The sequence below is a fragment of the Grammomys surdaster genome, unplaced genomic scaffold (assembly GCF_004785775.1).
Source record: "Grammomys surdaster isolate TR1022 unplaced genomic scaffold, NIH_TR_1.0 126115, whole genome shotgun sequence".
NCBI lineage: Eukaryota > Metazoa > Chordata > Mammalia > Rodentia > Muridae > Grammomys > Grammomys surdaster.
Window position 1 is genome coordinate 4,347,298 of NW_021620923.1, and position 15,544 is coordinate 4,362,841.

The following is a 15,544-nucleotide window of genomic DNA, read 5'->3' on the forward strand; positions in this document are numbered from 1 at the left end:
ACCCAAATCCTTCCTTTTAAACACCAACTCATCACAACTTATTTCTCAAAAAGCATTTATGTTCGTTTTCTCAAAGCAGTTCTCAGATCAGACAGGGAAAAAAAAAAAGAAAAGAAAAAAAATGACTAGGCCCTGAAAAAAACAAATGTCTAGAGTTGTCGGTTTCTACATAGATTACAAAACAAGACAGTGATTAGAAAGGACTGTATTAAAGTATTTTAAAAACGAGGAGGATAGGCGGGAGTGAGTGGGTGGGTGGGTGTGGGAAAGCACCCTCATAGAAGCATGGGGTGGGGGAATGAGATAGGGGGTTTGTGAGGGGGAAACTGGAAAAGAGGATAACATTTGAAATCTAAATAAAGAAAATGTGCAATAAAACAAAACAGGAGTAATTTTCCACAAAACAGAACTAAAGATTGCATACTCTTTACTTGCAATTCTGAGCTCTGAAGTTGAGTCTTACATATCCTCAGCTGGCACTCTACCCCTAAGTCATATTCCAGCCTTTACTTATTTAGCTATTCATTCATTTTACTTGGATAGTTGAATGTGTGATACTCCTGCTTAGGCCCTGCTTCCCTAGGATTCTAGGCTATACTATCCAGAGTAGTCTATACTTTCTTTACTTGTTTTTGATTAAGTATAGAAATTTTAATTAGAGCTTTGAATACCTCTAAAATAGTGTCTAGTCTTGACAGCTTCTAATCACAATTCTATTTGTATTGATATCCTACTACAGTTTAAAAACTGAGGTTAATTTATTAAATGCAATGGTCTTTGGACCTTAACTGATAAGTAAATTCTGGTTGATCAAAAATCATTTGGGTAAATGCTATCTCCAGGATATAGAGAGCATTAAAATTAGATAATACAACTTCCCAAAAGGTGAGATTTTAAAACTTAATTCAACACAAAGGAAAAAAGTTAACACGGGAGTTCTTCACATTAAAATACAGATGATTACAGAAAAACATGGCTCAGCCAGTAATGGTTCCTGTCACCAAACCTGACAACCTGAGTTAGATCCCTAGAACGTACATAGGGGATGAAAAAAACAGACTCCTATGACTTGTCCTCTAAGAAACATACACACACACACACACGCACACACACACACACACACAAACACACATTAACAAAAAATTTTTTGAAATATGTACCACATAATTTTAATTTCACTTTACAAAAAACTTTTAAAATCATTGTACTTTTAAATGTTCTTAACTTAAACACAGTACTTAAACATCTTTAATCTAATTATTCAAACACCTCTGGTAGTTTTAATAAATCAATATTTGTAATAACTATCATTTTAGAATGTATCTTTCAGTCTCTCATTTATATACTGATATTTATTTAAAAACTATTCTATTTGTAAATATGACAGAGAATAAAATACTAGTATCATTTTAGTTGAAATTCTTACATTTCTTTTGAGAGTAAGGATGTTATATAAAATTCAACTTGAGGGCCAGTAAAGTAAGTGAGCTTGCCACCAAGCCTTCAGACCTACGTGGTAGAAGTCCCAGGACTCAGTGGTAGAAGGAGATATTGGAATCCTGCAAGATACCTTCTAACCTTGACAAGCATGCACACACATACCAACACACATGCAAAATAAAAACTGGTGGGGTGGGCTCGAAACTTGAACGAATACTCACAAAGTAATAAATGGAAATAGAAAGAACAGATAAAATTGAGTGCAGGGTAAGCGGAGCAGTGGAGAAGGATAGCTTTTGTGCCTAGCATAGATGAGACCCAGAGCTTAGGAATCAGCACTGAATTAAAAAAAGAAAAAAAAAGTGAATGTTAATAGGAGATTTAGTACCAAATATGGCTACTGAGAATTAGAAATGAGGTCAATTAATACTACAGAGACACTGAATTTTACACTAATTTCATTTCCATTAATTTTATTGTTTTATTAAATTTAATATTTAAAACTTTTATTCAAGTCATTTCCTGTGAAAATTTTAACTAAGTTGAAAAAAAGAAAAATTCCAGGTTTGTGAATCTACTGTTAAACTGGCGATTTTGTTAAATCAAAAATATGTGCTAAGGATTTATCATGAAATGTCAGCATCTGAGATCAAATTTTCCATAATCGGGTTTCAAAGACATAGTACAAAAAGAGAATAAAAATATCTGCTAATGAATTTTAAAACCAATATATGTTAATTTGATAATACCTTTATAGATTAGGCTAAATAAAATATTATAAAAGCTCATTAAAGTGTTCTTGTACTTCACACTACTACTAAAAATCTTGAGTTATGTAAGGGCAATGAATTTTATTTCGCTTAGATAGTACTGCCTTATGTGAAACCTAAAACTTCTGCTAAAGTCTTTTTTTCTTTTTAATTTCCAATACAAGCTCTCATTATATCCCTGATCTGTACCCCAAGATTGGCCTCAAATTCACAAGGAACTTCGACCTCTGTCTCCTAAATGCTGGAATTAAAGGCATGCTGTAGGGAATGAGTAAAGTCTTGAGCTTGTGAAGTCTTGAGTGACTGTGTGTTGTGTGGAATGAGCCAGTCATGTCAAGAATGAATGCCTCAGATCCATGTGAAACTGGCCAGGCTTTCCCCATTTGGGTAAGGCTCAGAGCAACTGGCAGAGACTTCCTCTGGTCTGAGTGTAAATGTTGAACACTAGTATAGATGCTAGCCAACAATAGACCAATGTGTGGAAAACCTAGCAACTACAGCTTCTTTCTCCTGTATGACAACAGCCTGACCTTGGGTTATACAGCACAAACATGCTGACGTTCCAACCTGCTGCTGTAGTTGACACCACTCCATCAGAGAGCATATAACCCACCTGACCCCAGATTTTCTGTGCATGGATCTACGTGTCTATCTTTCCTTCATTCCCTTGCCACGCCACTCAAGTCAGATTTTCAGATGCAAGCATCCCTAGATCCATGCAGCCTGGATGACCACATTTGGCTTTGTTCATTCTTTAACCTATAACTTACAGAGAAAAAGCAAAACAAACAAAAAAAATCCCTACTTTCTGTTTATAGTTCTATATAGTTTGATTAATACATATAGCCACATAATCACCAATGGTGGTTTGAATGAGAAATGTCCCCCATAGGCTCACATATTTAAACACGTGGGACCCCAGTTAGCAGTGCTATCTGAGGAATTATCAGGCTTTAAAGATGTAGGAAATACATTCTAATTCATTCTCCTTCCCCTCTGGCTCTCGATCTCATTTTTGCTCTGCTCCATTCTCTGCCTGTGGTTAAAGATACAATCGCCAACCTTCCTATTCTAGACATCTGCTGAAACATTTCCCGTACAATATTGACTCTCCATCTAAAATTGTCTCTTAGTTACGGTCCCAATGCTGTGAAGAAACACCTTGACCAAGGCAACTGTTATAAAGACAAGCATTTAATTGGTGCTGGCATACAGTTTCAGAGGTTCAGTCCATTATCATCATGGTGGGAAGCATGACAAGATCCAGGCAGATATGATGCTGGAGAAGGAGCTGAGAGTTCTACATCTTCATTCAAAGGCAGCTAGGAGGAGACTGCCTTCCTCAGGCAAAGGAAGAAGACTGATTCCACACTGCCTGGTAGAGCTTAGGCATAGGAGACTTCAAAGCCCACGCACTACAGTGACATATTTCCTCCAACAAGGCCACACTTACTCCAACAAGCCCACACCCCCTAATAGTGCCATTCTCTGTGGACCAAGCATTCAAACACATGAGTGTTGCTATGGGGAGCAAACCTACTCAAACCACCACAAACTACCAAAAAAACTCTTCATGCTATAAGTCATGTTTGATGATGGTCTTTAACACAGATACAAAAAGTAACTAATACACCAACATAGTAACTGTGGTTTAAATCACTTTTCTCACTCCAGATAGTACACTCATGCCTCATCCCCTGACAACAATAGTCTATTTTCTATCCCTATACATTTGGCATTTCAAGAATGTCTAGAAATAGATTAATACATCATGCAAAACATTTTAGTCTGACAATATCAAATCTGCAGTATTATACTCCTCTATGGCACTAAAGATTATAATCATTTTCATGTTTCTTTTGCTGATAGCAAAGACTTTTTGACAATGTCTGTTTTATCCAGTTATTTCACTTTCAAAAGACAGCTTTCTTCCTTGTTGTATTATAGTATTTCCTTATTCTCTAAGCATAAAGCATGCCAGGCTGTCTTACAGAGTGGGTTTTTTTGTTGTGGGGGTTGGGGGAGAGGTGGCTTTTCTTGGTATGTTTTTTGTTGGGGGGGGGAGCTTTTTACTTGAGTTTTTTTTTATGGTTCTCCATTCAACCACTAGTCTACAAGCTAAGAAGTCTTATTTCTTGATATTGTACTTTGTAGACTTAACTCTGTCTAGTGTAGGTAATAGTGCAGATGACAAAAGAAAGGAAAGATGAAGCTGACAAAGACAAACAGCATCTGAGTGATTAAGGACCCTATGTAGTAGGCTGAATGTCTTGAATGTCTCCTTTTACAGAACACTCAAAAGCAATATAAGACTACAAAGGATCCAAGAAATGTGATACCAGCTAGTGACTGCAAGAGCTCATGAGATTATCTATGCCAATGTTTTTAGCAATATTGTGTCCTTTTTTCCAGAACATTGAAGCAATATTGAGTAATTTGCAGTCCTCTTTCTAACACGATTTTTCTCACATCCTGTTATTTTTTTGTGTGTGTGCACTGTATTCTAGAAAGTGAAGATTCATGAATACACGTATTACAAGATAGCAGAAGCAATTAGACCACATGAAGTAAAATATTTAGTGAATACTATGACATTAGCTGGAAAGTCAGATAACTATTTGAATCATTAATATTAATATAATTAAACATGCAAATTAAGTCTTCATGACAGAAAAATAAAATATTAATATCTTCAGTGCTTTCAAAAATACTTACTGAACTCTCCAGTAAGAAAAACTCCTTCTGCTCCTGGGGCCCATTCTTTGCAGTATATGCCACCATCAGAACATCTGTGGATGCCAAATGATTCATAGCCTCTGGAGAACTTATCGATACCACCTTCATTCTTTCCAATGTCGTTCAAAACCTGGCTAAATTTCTTATACCTTTGAAAAAGTACAAAAGAAAGAAAAGAGGTTAGAAATTTTGCCTTCCAAACAAAAGAAAGTAACAGTCAAATCAGCAATAAAATAAAATTACTCTCCAGCCGAGCTTCACAAAATTTTCCTGCAATAGGGCAGAGGCTTTGGCAGACATCTGGTCTCTTTATCACAGCTACTCAACTGTGTCTGTGAAGCATGAAAGAGGCCACAAATAAAATGTTAATGAAATGCTTGTCTGTTTCCAATAACTTCGTATTTACAAATATGGGAGATGGCAGGTTGATTTGACCTGTGGGCTGTAGTTTGTCTGTCCTTACTCTAAATCTTCTGACCATTGAGAGAACAATACCATGTCAAATTACAGAAGCCAGTTGGCATAACGTGAAACTGATGATCCCCAAACTAAGATAGGCACAGCAAGCATATGGCTCCTTCTGACCCTCCTCTAGTTCCTCAGGATTCCAGGATCATTCCCGATGCATTTAAAAATACAACAACAACAACAAAAACAACAACAACAAAAACAAAACTCAACTTCTTTTCACTAATTCATCTTTACATCTGATGCAAACTTGAAAAAAGAAACCAGTAAAAATAAAGGAACAAACCAGGAAGTAGACTGTCTTACGTTGGGGTTACAAATGTTGGCATGAAACCCATGACCAAAAGCAACACAGGGAGAGAAGGGTTTATTTGACTCCAAATCACTGTTCATCACTGAGAGAAGTCAAGCAGCCACACAAACAGCAGGAACCTGGCTACAGGAGCTGATGCAGAAGCCATGGAAGAGCTTGCTCAACCTCACAGAAACCAAGAACACCATCGCGGGAAGACCCTACCCACAATGTGCTGAGTCCTCCCCACATCAATCACTAAGAAAATGCCCTGTAGACTTGCCTACAGTCCATCCTACAAAGTCATTTACTCAGCTATGGCTCCTTCCTCCTTAATGACTCTAGATTGTGTCAACTTGACATAAACCTACCCAGCACAATAATCTTTCATTTAAAAAGTACAGGTGCCAGAACTGCAAGATGAATTTCTCCTCAGTGTCTCCTTTAAATATAGGGCATAGAAAGATAATAATTCCCTGAAAGATAGTATGAAACTACATAGAAATACACAGGGAATTTACAAAATCTGAGAAGCTGACTAACAATCAAACAAACAAAAAAGTGAACATAGTTTAACAGACAGAATCTGTACAAATTTCACATTCAACAGTAAATGAATTTAAAACCTAGCCCAATTTGTGAACTAAAGCACTATATAACAATAACAGAATTCAAATATAACTAAAGATCTTAAGAATGAAATGGGAACAGATAAATGGCTCAGTGAGAAAAATGTGCTTGCTACCAAACCAACCGCCCTAAGTTTAATGCCCAGAGCCTATGAGAAGAAAGGAGAGACTTAACTATTGTCAAGTGTTTTAAGGCCTATACACACATGCAGACTAAATAAATGTAGAAAAGTACAAGAAAAAAGAAGAAAGAGGAATGTAATTAAAAAATAACTGAAGAATCACAATAGCCAAAAGTTACAATTTTGAGAAGAGGGAAACTGGATTTCTGTGTGATTTTAGGGGAGGTGGTTGGTTTTCCATTGCAAGGTTCTGTGTCAAATCTTGTCATGAAAAATGCAAAAGGGACAGCATGACACAGTACTGCCCCTGAAGCAGAGCTATCAAGGCGTGGAACTCCACAAGCATTGACAGTTGCTAGATGTAAGCCTTGTTTGTATGATGTATATATTTGGCTTTATGTTACTCCTTTGGAAATACCCCCCCCAAGGTTACTAACACCATGATAATTAGAAACAGCAAATGTCTGGGAGGCAAGGGTGTGCCTGGTGTTCCTCAGCAAGGTGGTGAACAATGTGACCTTCAGGATAGCCATTAAGGCTGTGCGAAAGAACTCTGAAAACCTGAGTTCAAAAATGTATAGTTTCTCAACTATACGAAATATAAGGATGCAATATGAATTGTATGAAGGGCTTCATGAACCAAAAATAACAAAGGCAGCTGCACTAATGAGCAAGCTTGTCAGAAAGATAAAGGCAGGCAGAATTCTGAGTTCAAGGTCAGCCAGTGACACAACTAATTTAGGTCCAGGGGTGGTGGAAATGGTGATCTCAAAGCCAGATCCTACCCACCTAGGTTATGGTCTATGCTCACAACGGTAGGAAGATCTCTGAGTTCATTTTCTATGTTAAAAAAAAAATGTACTCGATGTTTTTTCTAAAAATCAAGGGGCTAAGGTCATAAAATGCTGGTTCAAGGGATAATCAAAAGGGAACCTGGGGTAATGATTGAATTGATATATAAATTAAAGGCTGGTCTGCAAGAGCTGAGCTATCTACACAGCTGTCTGGAGAGCCAGGTCAAGCAGAACACAGAGCTGTCAGCTTGGAGATTAATTCCTAGTTGTTCTTTTACCACTCCCAAACATCCCATCCTCAGGACCCCTTCTCTAAGCTGAGGCTGGTCCTTAGCAGTTCCTTTACTCAGCCTCCCCTACTCTGCTCTCTTTTTCTTTTATAAAATGTGAGTAGTACTGTCCTAAGAAAATCAGTTTTCCATACTGCTAATGATTTTTATATTAATAAATGAGCTAAACATTCATAGGAATTTCACTGGGTATGTAAAACTATGTTTATAAAACTAGATTTATGGAACTAGAACTGTTAGCTTTGGAACTAACCTGGGTTTCTGACATAATCATGGGCTGAGATCACACTAATAAGTGATAAGACAGCATTGCAAATTAGCAAGAAAAAAATTACATGTCTAATAACACATTGTAACCTGTAAGCCTGCCATTAAAATGTCATCTTTAATACCAGTCATTTCTAATAAGATTAAGATTATGAACATTAAAATATAAATCATAGAAAAATGAAAACAAATAAAACCAAGTAGGTCAAAATATAAACCTTGAGTTCCATTCCCTACTACAAGACCAGGCAGTGTGGACAGGATGTAGCTGGAATGGGAACAGCGATTCTCAAAGTTCTTTGTTAGAATACAAAAGAATAATCTTGTATCCTTTACTAAAATTTCAAAACTGCTTTGTTCAAGTAACTCCTATTTTAGAAACATATTCTTTAGATATATTCCACCTAAGTATCAATTATGGCACTGTTTTATCACCAAACTATGGGGAATGATCTATCTTGTTTACAATGGGAATCTAGTTGAATAAACTTACAAAATATTCACACAGTAAATGGCTCTAATTCAGAAAGAGTCCCATTAAGTAATAATCAGATAATAAAATGACTAAATGATATGAAACAACTAGCAAAAGAAATCTGGATTTGGGGGGGAAAATGCAATTCTTCTCTAGGAAGAATAAGATCAAACAAGGGATAATGTACAAGAGAATCCCAGATCGATCGCAGCCCTTACCCCACGACACAAGCTGGGCCCCTTATTAAAGCTGTGTGGGTTCTGTGAATAAGGATGAGGCACTGAGTACACTAAAGAAACCCAAGATGACAAAGATTGCTACTGAGCTTTGCCCTACAGTGTGGGAAGCACATGGAAGCTTCACTGAGAAGGACAGCACAGGCTCCACTGACAGCCATGGCCAAACCTTCAAGAACTTTATTCAAGACCAAAGCATAATCTCAGTTTCCTGAGAATTTAATCAGTGGCAAAGGTTTCAAAATACTTACAGTGATGATCTAGGCAAACAAATCAGGTTACAGATCTGACAGGATATAAGAAAAAAAACAGAACAAACAAAAACAAAACCTGTTTAAAACCTGAAAAGTTTCTTTTTAAAAAATAGATTCATATACCTGTAAGATTCACTTCTTCACATGTATTTTATTTCATGGGGACCCTTTTTAGATACAATTTGCTTTTAAGGAAACTCTAATTCAGAGTTTGTTGTCTGATAATTTATAAACTGACTAAATGATATGAACCAACTAACAAAAGAAATCAGAATTTAGGGCAAAACAATTATAATATAAAGAAAAATACTAACTTATTTTTTAAAGACATACATTTCCAGAGGTTAGATACATATAACTATTTTATTGTCAATTTACATTAAAAACAGTCTTAGATTTAAGGAGTTGTTTGTTTGCTTTGTTTAATCATTTTTATAAATTTGCTAAAATTCTGTTCCAGTGCTCCATTTGGTAAAGTTTCAATGGAAACAGGATTATAGCACTCTATTACTTTCACCAAATAGTTTGCCTCCCCTCAAGGTCAGGCCCTTAGCTTCAGATACAGGAATGCACATTCCACTTTGAAATCACTATGGCTCAGAAAAGGAAGTGCCTGGAGGTACAGCAAGCTCATCACGCCTATGCCCTCTCAGGCTACAGTCGGCTCCCTTAATATCTTTTCTATGAATTTATAGGATACTTAAAAACTAGGTCAAATTTTGGTAACTAAACTATCTCATGATGTTAATACAGGACCAAGCATTTTGAACAGGCATGAAAAATTATTGTAAATACTATCAGATGCAACCTATACCAATTAACCTTTTTTTAAAAAAGGAAAAAAAAAATTAGAGGCACATAAGCACACATTCTTCAAGGTCAGGAAAATAAAACCAATAGGATGTATCACTATGAGTCCCAAGAGGTATCTTCAAACATCTCAAACTAAAATCATCTGTCCTTAAGAAGGCAGTGCCTATGTTTTACTCCTATGGTTATTCATCTTACAATTAGAAGTAACAGCACAGGATAATAGCAGCTTCGTCGTTAGAAACCATCAGTCCAGGTTTATTATGTTAGCCTCTGTATGTGACCTTGAATAAGTCACTTAAAGTTCTCTTCTCTTCCCTCCCTGCCCCTGTTCAATACAAAGAAATCTCATAGGTCATGAGGGATCAATGAAGGCACAGTGGGGTCCTTCCCACAGCAGACAGCATGTACTCAAGGAGGTCCTGGCTGTAGCTTTCCTCCAAATGGAAATGGCAGTACATCACTCTTCTTTGAAACATAGCGGTTTCCTTTCATTTGTAACACTTGTTTAAACTTTAATGTCCATGTTAATTAGGGAACATTTGTGGTTTGCTCCCAAACTCAAAATGTCTCTGAGAATCCATGCCATAAAAATATAGACACATGAGCATATAACATGTTCTCAGTATTCTATACTAACTATAATATATGGGTTTGGGGTAAAATCTGAGTTAAAAACAAAATTGACTGAATGAATTAAATGCATAGAGAGGCTACTCTAAGGAAATAAAAGGAAACAGGAATGTCGGGGGGGGGGGGGGGGGCGGGGAAGGAACAGGCTAAAATTTGTTCTCCTGGAAGATGACTTACACCAGATCATATGTAGTGATGCTAGGTATTGATGCTCCAATTTCAAAGAGGGTTCTGAATACCGCAGATGTATCATATAGAAGAGGTCATGACCTAACTGAAAATGTAGAACCCAAGCACAAATCCTTCTGAATGAGCATAAAAATAAAAGAAACTCTTAGGGGAAGTTCCTTCCTCAGTAGCTCAGATTATGAGATTTTATTTTGTTTCCTGCTTCCAGGAGGAAATTATCTATCCAGGTAAGAAGCACAAAGGTAGAAGTTCAAGAAGGGTTTCTAATAGGTAAAGGGAAGAGACTGAAGAGAAGCCCAGTAGAGCCTGCTTAGAAGACAAAAGAGCATTGAGTCAACCGTTAAATTGATTCAGGTGTTGTGTTGATTTGAATGAAAATGACCTCCATAAACTCTTAAGTTTGAATGGGAAGGACTAGGAAGTGTGGCCTTGTTGAAGAAGTGTCTAGTGAGCAGGCTGTGAGGCGTCTAAGGCCCATGGCACCTCCCAGGGCTCCCTCTGTCTGCTACTGCTTCAGCTGCCTTATATGTGCTATGTCAGCTCTGCTGTCATGTGCACTACCCCTCTGAAACTGTACGAACAAAATAACTCTTTTATAATTTGCCTTGGTCATAGTGTCTTCTCACAGCAATATAAAAAAAAATAAGTAATATACATGTTTAGCAGAATTTTTTTAATGGGGAAAATATCCACAATACACAGAAGTATCCACATGCTGAGTTTGCCAAATGACGGTTAGGCACTTAAGACTTTAGAATGAGTATTTTACGTTCCTCAAGCAGATGCAAATATTTAACAATAATAAAGCTCCAATACTTCAGCTTCCACAATGCTGAAATTATAGAGATACACCACCAAAATTAGCAGAGAAATGTTTAAGGTCATAATTAGAAGGGTGATTTTGGCTACTATGGGTCTATAAATTAATGAAATCTTTATTAAACAAAAATTGTTGAAAGCACCAGAATTCTATTTTATAAACGTGATCATTGAAAATAATTTAAACTTTGACTTCATAGTGTATGTGGGCATGAGTCAGCTTCATGTTACTATAACAAAAGACCTGAGGCTGCTAACTTTATAAAGAGAGGGCTATAAGTGGATGTCTATGACTGGATATAATTGAGATATCTATACTATACCCTACAAAGCCAGGCAGCATCGCACCAGAGCAGGTGAAAAGACTGTAAAAGTCAGATGACAGAGAAGAGCACTACAAAACACTGCCTTCTGGATGTGACTTCCTGTTGCAACCATGAGCACATAGCAGGGTTTAGACCTGTGCATCACTTGCACAGACAAAAATCAAAGTAAAAATAGGAAGGGGAATAGTTGTGAAGGAGTCACCAGAAGGGGAAGGAGAGTAAGAGAGTTGGGGGAGGGGGATAAATATGATCATAAAACGTTCTTTACATGGATCAATTGACAAAAATTACTTTTAACTAAATTAAATCAAAATGTCAGCAAATGGGAAAATGTGTGTAGCTCACAGTTTTAGAGTTTAGGCTCGACAGTCCTGTTAGTTCTTCCTCTGGTAAAACTGGCATACTGTGGTAGAGCACATGTACAAAGTGGGAATATTTCAAGTGGTGGGAGATGACAGAGTCCCACAATTACAAAGTCATGCTCACAATGACAATAACATTGCCCACCGGGCTCCACACTCTGTCTGTCCATATTACCTTTATAAGGACATTCAACACCCAAACCAGACCAATGTGGTTCCTTATTTTTAAACGGAATTCCTTATTTTTAAGTGTCTCTCATCGAGATAAATGCATGAATTTTTAATTCTATTTCCATGTCAGGAATGTTTCCAATCTTCTACGTAAGATACACTCTTGACTGATACCAGGAAATGGCAGAATTGGAACCATGTCAGCAGAGGTGACAACCAAGTAGAGTCACCCACTTCTCAAACACTTGGTGAGCATCTATTTTATGTCAGGCACGCAACAGCCGCTCTGAGCAGAGGTAAGACTAAGGCTGTGTGAAAACAGCAAAGGAGAAAGCAAGGCATAGGAATGTGCTAGGTAAGGTGCTGACAGAGGCAGGCGGCGGCTCAGCGGGTAATGGGACTGTATTGCACATTTAAGGGCCTGCATTTGCATCTCTATAGCAAACATAAGGGCTAGTCCCATAGTGTGTTTATGTAAATTAAGAGGTCAAGGTCGGAAGGAGAAATCAAAAATGATGACAGTCAGATCACTTGACAGGGAGCCTCAAATACTTAGGGACAAATGAGAGATCCTATTTCAAACAAAAGCAAGGTAAAAAAAAAAAAAAAAAAAAAGATGCTCTAAGTTACGCTCACATGTGAACTGTGACATGCACATGCCACAATCACAGGCAGGAACACGTATACATATACTTAAATATAGCATACATATACATATTTGAAAAGATTCTTTTTTAAAAAAGGAAGAGAACTGGTCAGAACGTAAATTTTACAAGACAGGAAACAAATATCTATTCTATAATCTAATATATTACAAACACCTAAAATATTGGTACATAGTAAAGACTCAATTTGGAGCTTTTGGTGAGTACCTATTCTTTGTCAGGATGTGTATAAGCAATGTTGATGCAATAACATTAGAATCCAGACTAGGAATGTGCCCAAATTTTCATGTAAACAGCTTCACATTATAAATAATTTGAAATGGTGGTATGAAAACCCATTTATTAAATACACAATGGTAAATAAAGATTTAAGATAAAATTTACTGACTATACAAGATCATCTGAAGATTCCTCTATAGTATTTTCTATTTTCCTTCAAAAAAAAAGGCAAAGAGAAAGAAAGCAAGAGAGAGAGAGAGAGAGAGGGAGGGAGAGGGAGGGAGGGAGGGAGGAAGGGAGGGAGAGGGAGGGAGAGAGGGAGGGAGAGAGAGAGAGGGAGGGAGAGAGAGAGAGAGAGAGAGAGAGAGAGAGAGAGAGAGATTGATTTAAAAGAAGCAGAAAGCCAGGTGTGGGAGTGCATCACTTTAATCCCAACATTCAGGGGGATATGTAGACAGATAGAGAGACCTTGCATTGAAAACCAATATAAAATATTTTTAAAAACAAAATTAAAAAGCAGCAGAAAATGTGAGATTACAAAACTCTGCAACAATTCAACGATATTGATTTTAGCTTAGTCTAAACATTAATTCAATTACAGAACAATGTTACATTCCAAAATATAACTTTTAAAAACTCCTATTCAGGGAAGAGATATGGCTCAGTCAGTGATAACAGTCACTGGCCAACCTTGAGCTATGTTTGATTCCAGGATCCCACAGGGTGGCAGGAGAGAACAGGTTCCTAAGAGTTGGCCTCTGACCTCATGTTCTGTATGCTAGCACAGATGCACACTCCTGTGGCACATGAGTTCTCTCCCTGTCTCTATCCCTCTCTGTGTCCATCTGTCCGTCCTCCTCCTCCTTTTCCTCTTCCTCCCCCCCCCCTCTTTCTCTCTCTCTCTCTCTCTCTCTCTCACACACACACACACACACACACACACACACACAAATAAAATAAAAAGTATAAGAACACACAAAGAGTTAAATTCTTACTTTCTGATGTTATGAAACAAATGCTATTTAAATAACAATATTTCATAGTTACCATACAGTCAAACTTAAATTTTTAAAATAGTCTCTTGCTTGTACCAAAACTATTTAAAATTTTTAGGAATAAGAAAAGGGACGTCCATTAAAAACTGTTGTCCTTTAACAGGTAGAACTGTTTGTTCTTAGTGTCCTGAGACTAAATAGTGGCTGCTGTTTGTTAAATGTTCTCTCCTAATTCTGGCACACAGAAATCCGTGGGGAAAGGCTAGAGTCCACTGCTGAAATCCTTCCATGTCTAAAACCTCCACTTTTTAGTGAAATATTCATAGTCAATTCATAATTACTAAATAAGATCCACTTGATATTACTTAAAAAGTCCTATAGAACTCACTTCTTTTCACTATAAAATATTTATTGTCAGAATTCTACTTATTGAATATAAATGATATATGGTTGAAGAAACACAGGGAAACACCTACTATATAGCCATTAATGTAAACATATTTTGACTTCTAAACAGATTAATTAATTATAATAAATTAACAGAATGTAGGTAGAAATTAATTTTAATCACTGTGCCTTGTCTCGTGGTCGTGAGTAAATTAATAATGTATTGTCCTTGCAGTTTACTAAGGTATGATTAATGGTCAGTATTAAAATTCTTGGGGTCTTCTGGCAAAGTGAAAACATGATTGCCTAGCTAGAAAAAAAAAATCCTTTGACTGCAATAAATCAGAATTACTGAAGGTAAACCCTAGGAGATGGCCCATCTGGTCAGTCCTGGGAGCACTAGGAATTGTAGCAAGCAGAAGCTGCCAGCCTCTTTCCCAGCCCTCTTTCGAGTCATGCTCCTGTTCACGTCTCTGCTACATGCTCAGCTGATTACCGCGGAAAAGGGCAGAGCTGTAACTGTCCGACTGACCTTTCAGTTTATTTTCTCTTGTGTAATCTGAAACACGAGCTAACACAGTCTTAGGCTACTGATTTCTACAAAGAATTCTGACTTCATGTTTCAACAGTCTCTGCTCAAACAGCAGTGTGCTCCCCTGTGTTCAGGTTTCCTTATTTGGAAATCCTAAAGGAATACCAGCTTGTATGCACTGGAGACTGAAGCCCTGGGTCTTCTACTCAGCAGACCACAGTCTGTGGTGCCCCTGAGAGTTCATGGCCATCCAACTTGGTGAGAAGCAATTCCAGGCTCCCATAACCTTGCTCAGATCTTGGTCTTGTAGTGAATGTGGCTGGACCAATAACAGATTATAAACAATCGTGCATACTTTTCTGTCTTTTGATAGAAATGACACATTACTTAAATGCTGGCAAAAACCTTATGCTCATCATAGAAGACAAAAGGAGAGAGATTTTAATGAGTCAAACAACATATAGCCTAGACCTAACACCAGCCATATGACCTTAAGAAAAATCAGCATGGAGGTTGTGGCTTCTCTTTCTTAAACTTGAAATGCCACATGCATGTCTTACAACACATAATCCACAGTCCAAGCTTCTTTAATTCTTAGTTGTTTAGTAGTTGTATAGTACATTGATCCAAGCAAGAAAGTAAAGAAAACATGCATCCCAAGAC

General features: G+C 37.2%; 1 protein-coding gene across 1 annotated transcript in view; it reads right to left on the reverse strand.

Moving 5' to 3' along the window:
* Gbe1 (1,4-alpha-glucan branching enzyme 1) overlaps positions 1-15,544 on the reverse strand; it is a 222,166-nt gene that overhangs the window by 172,121 nt on the left and 34,501 nt on the right. Inside the window, exon 2 of the mRNA XM_028756259.1 lies at positions 4,926-5,095. Coding sequence (XP_028612092.1) covers positions 4,926-5,095 — 170 coding nt within the window. The remainder of the gene's footprint in view (positions 1-4,925; positions 5,096-15,544) is intronic.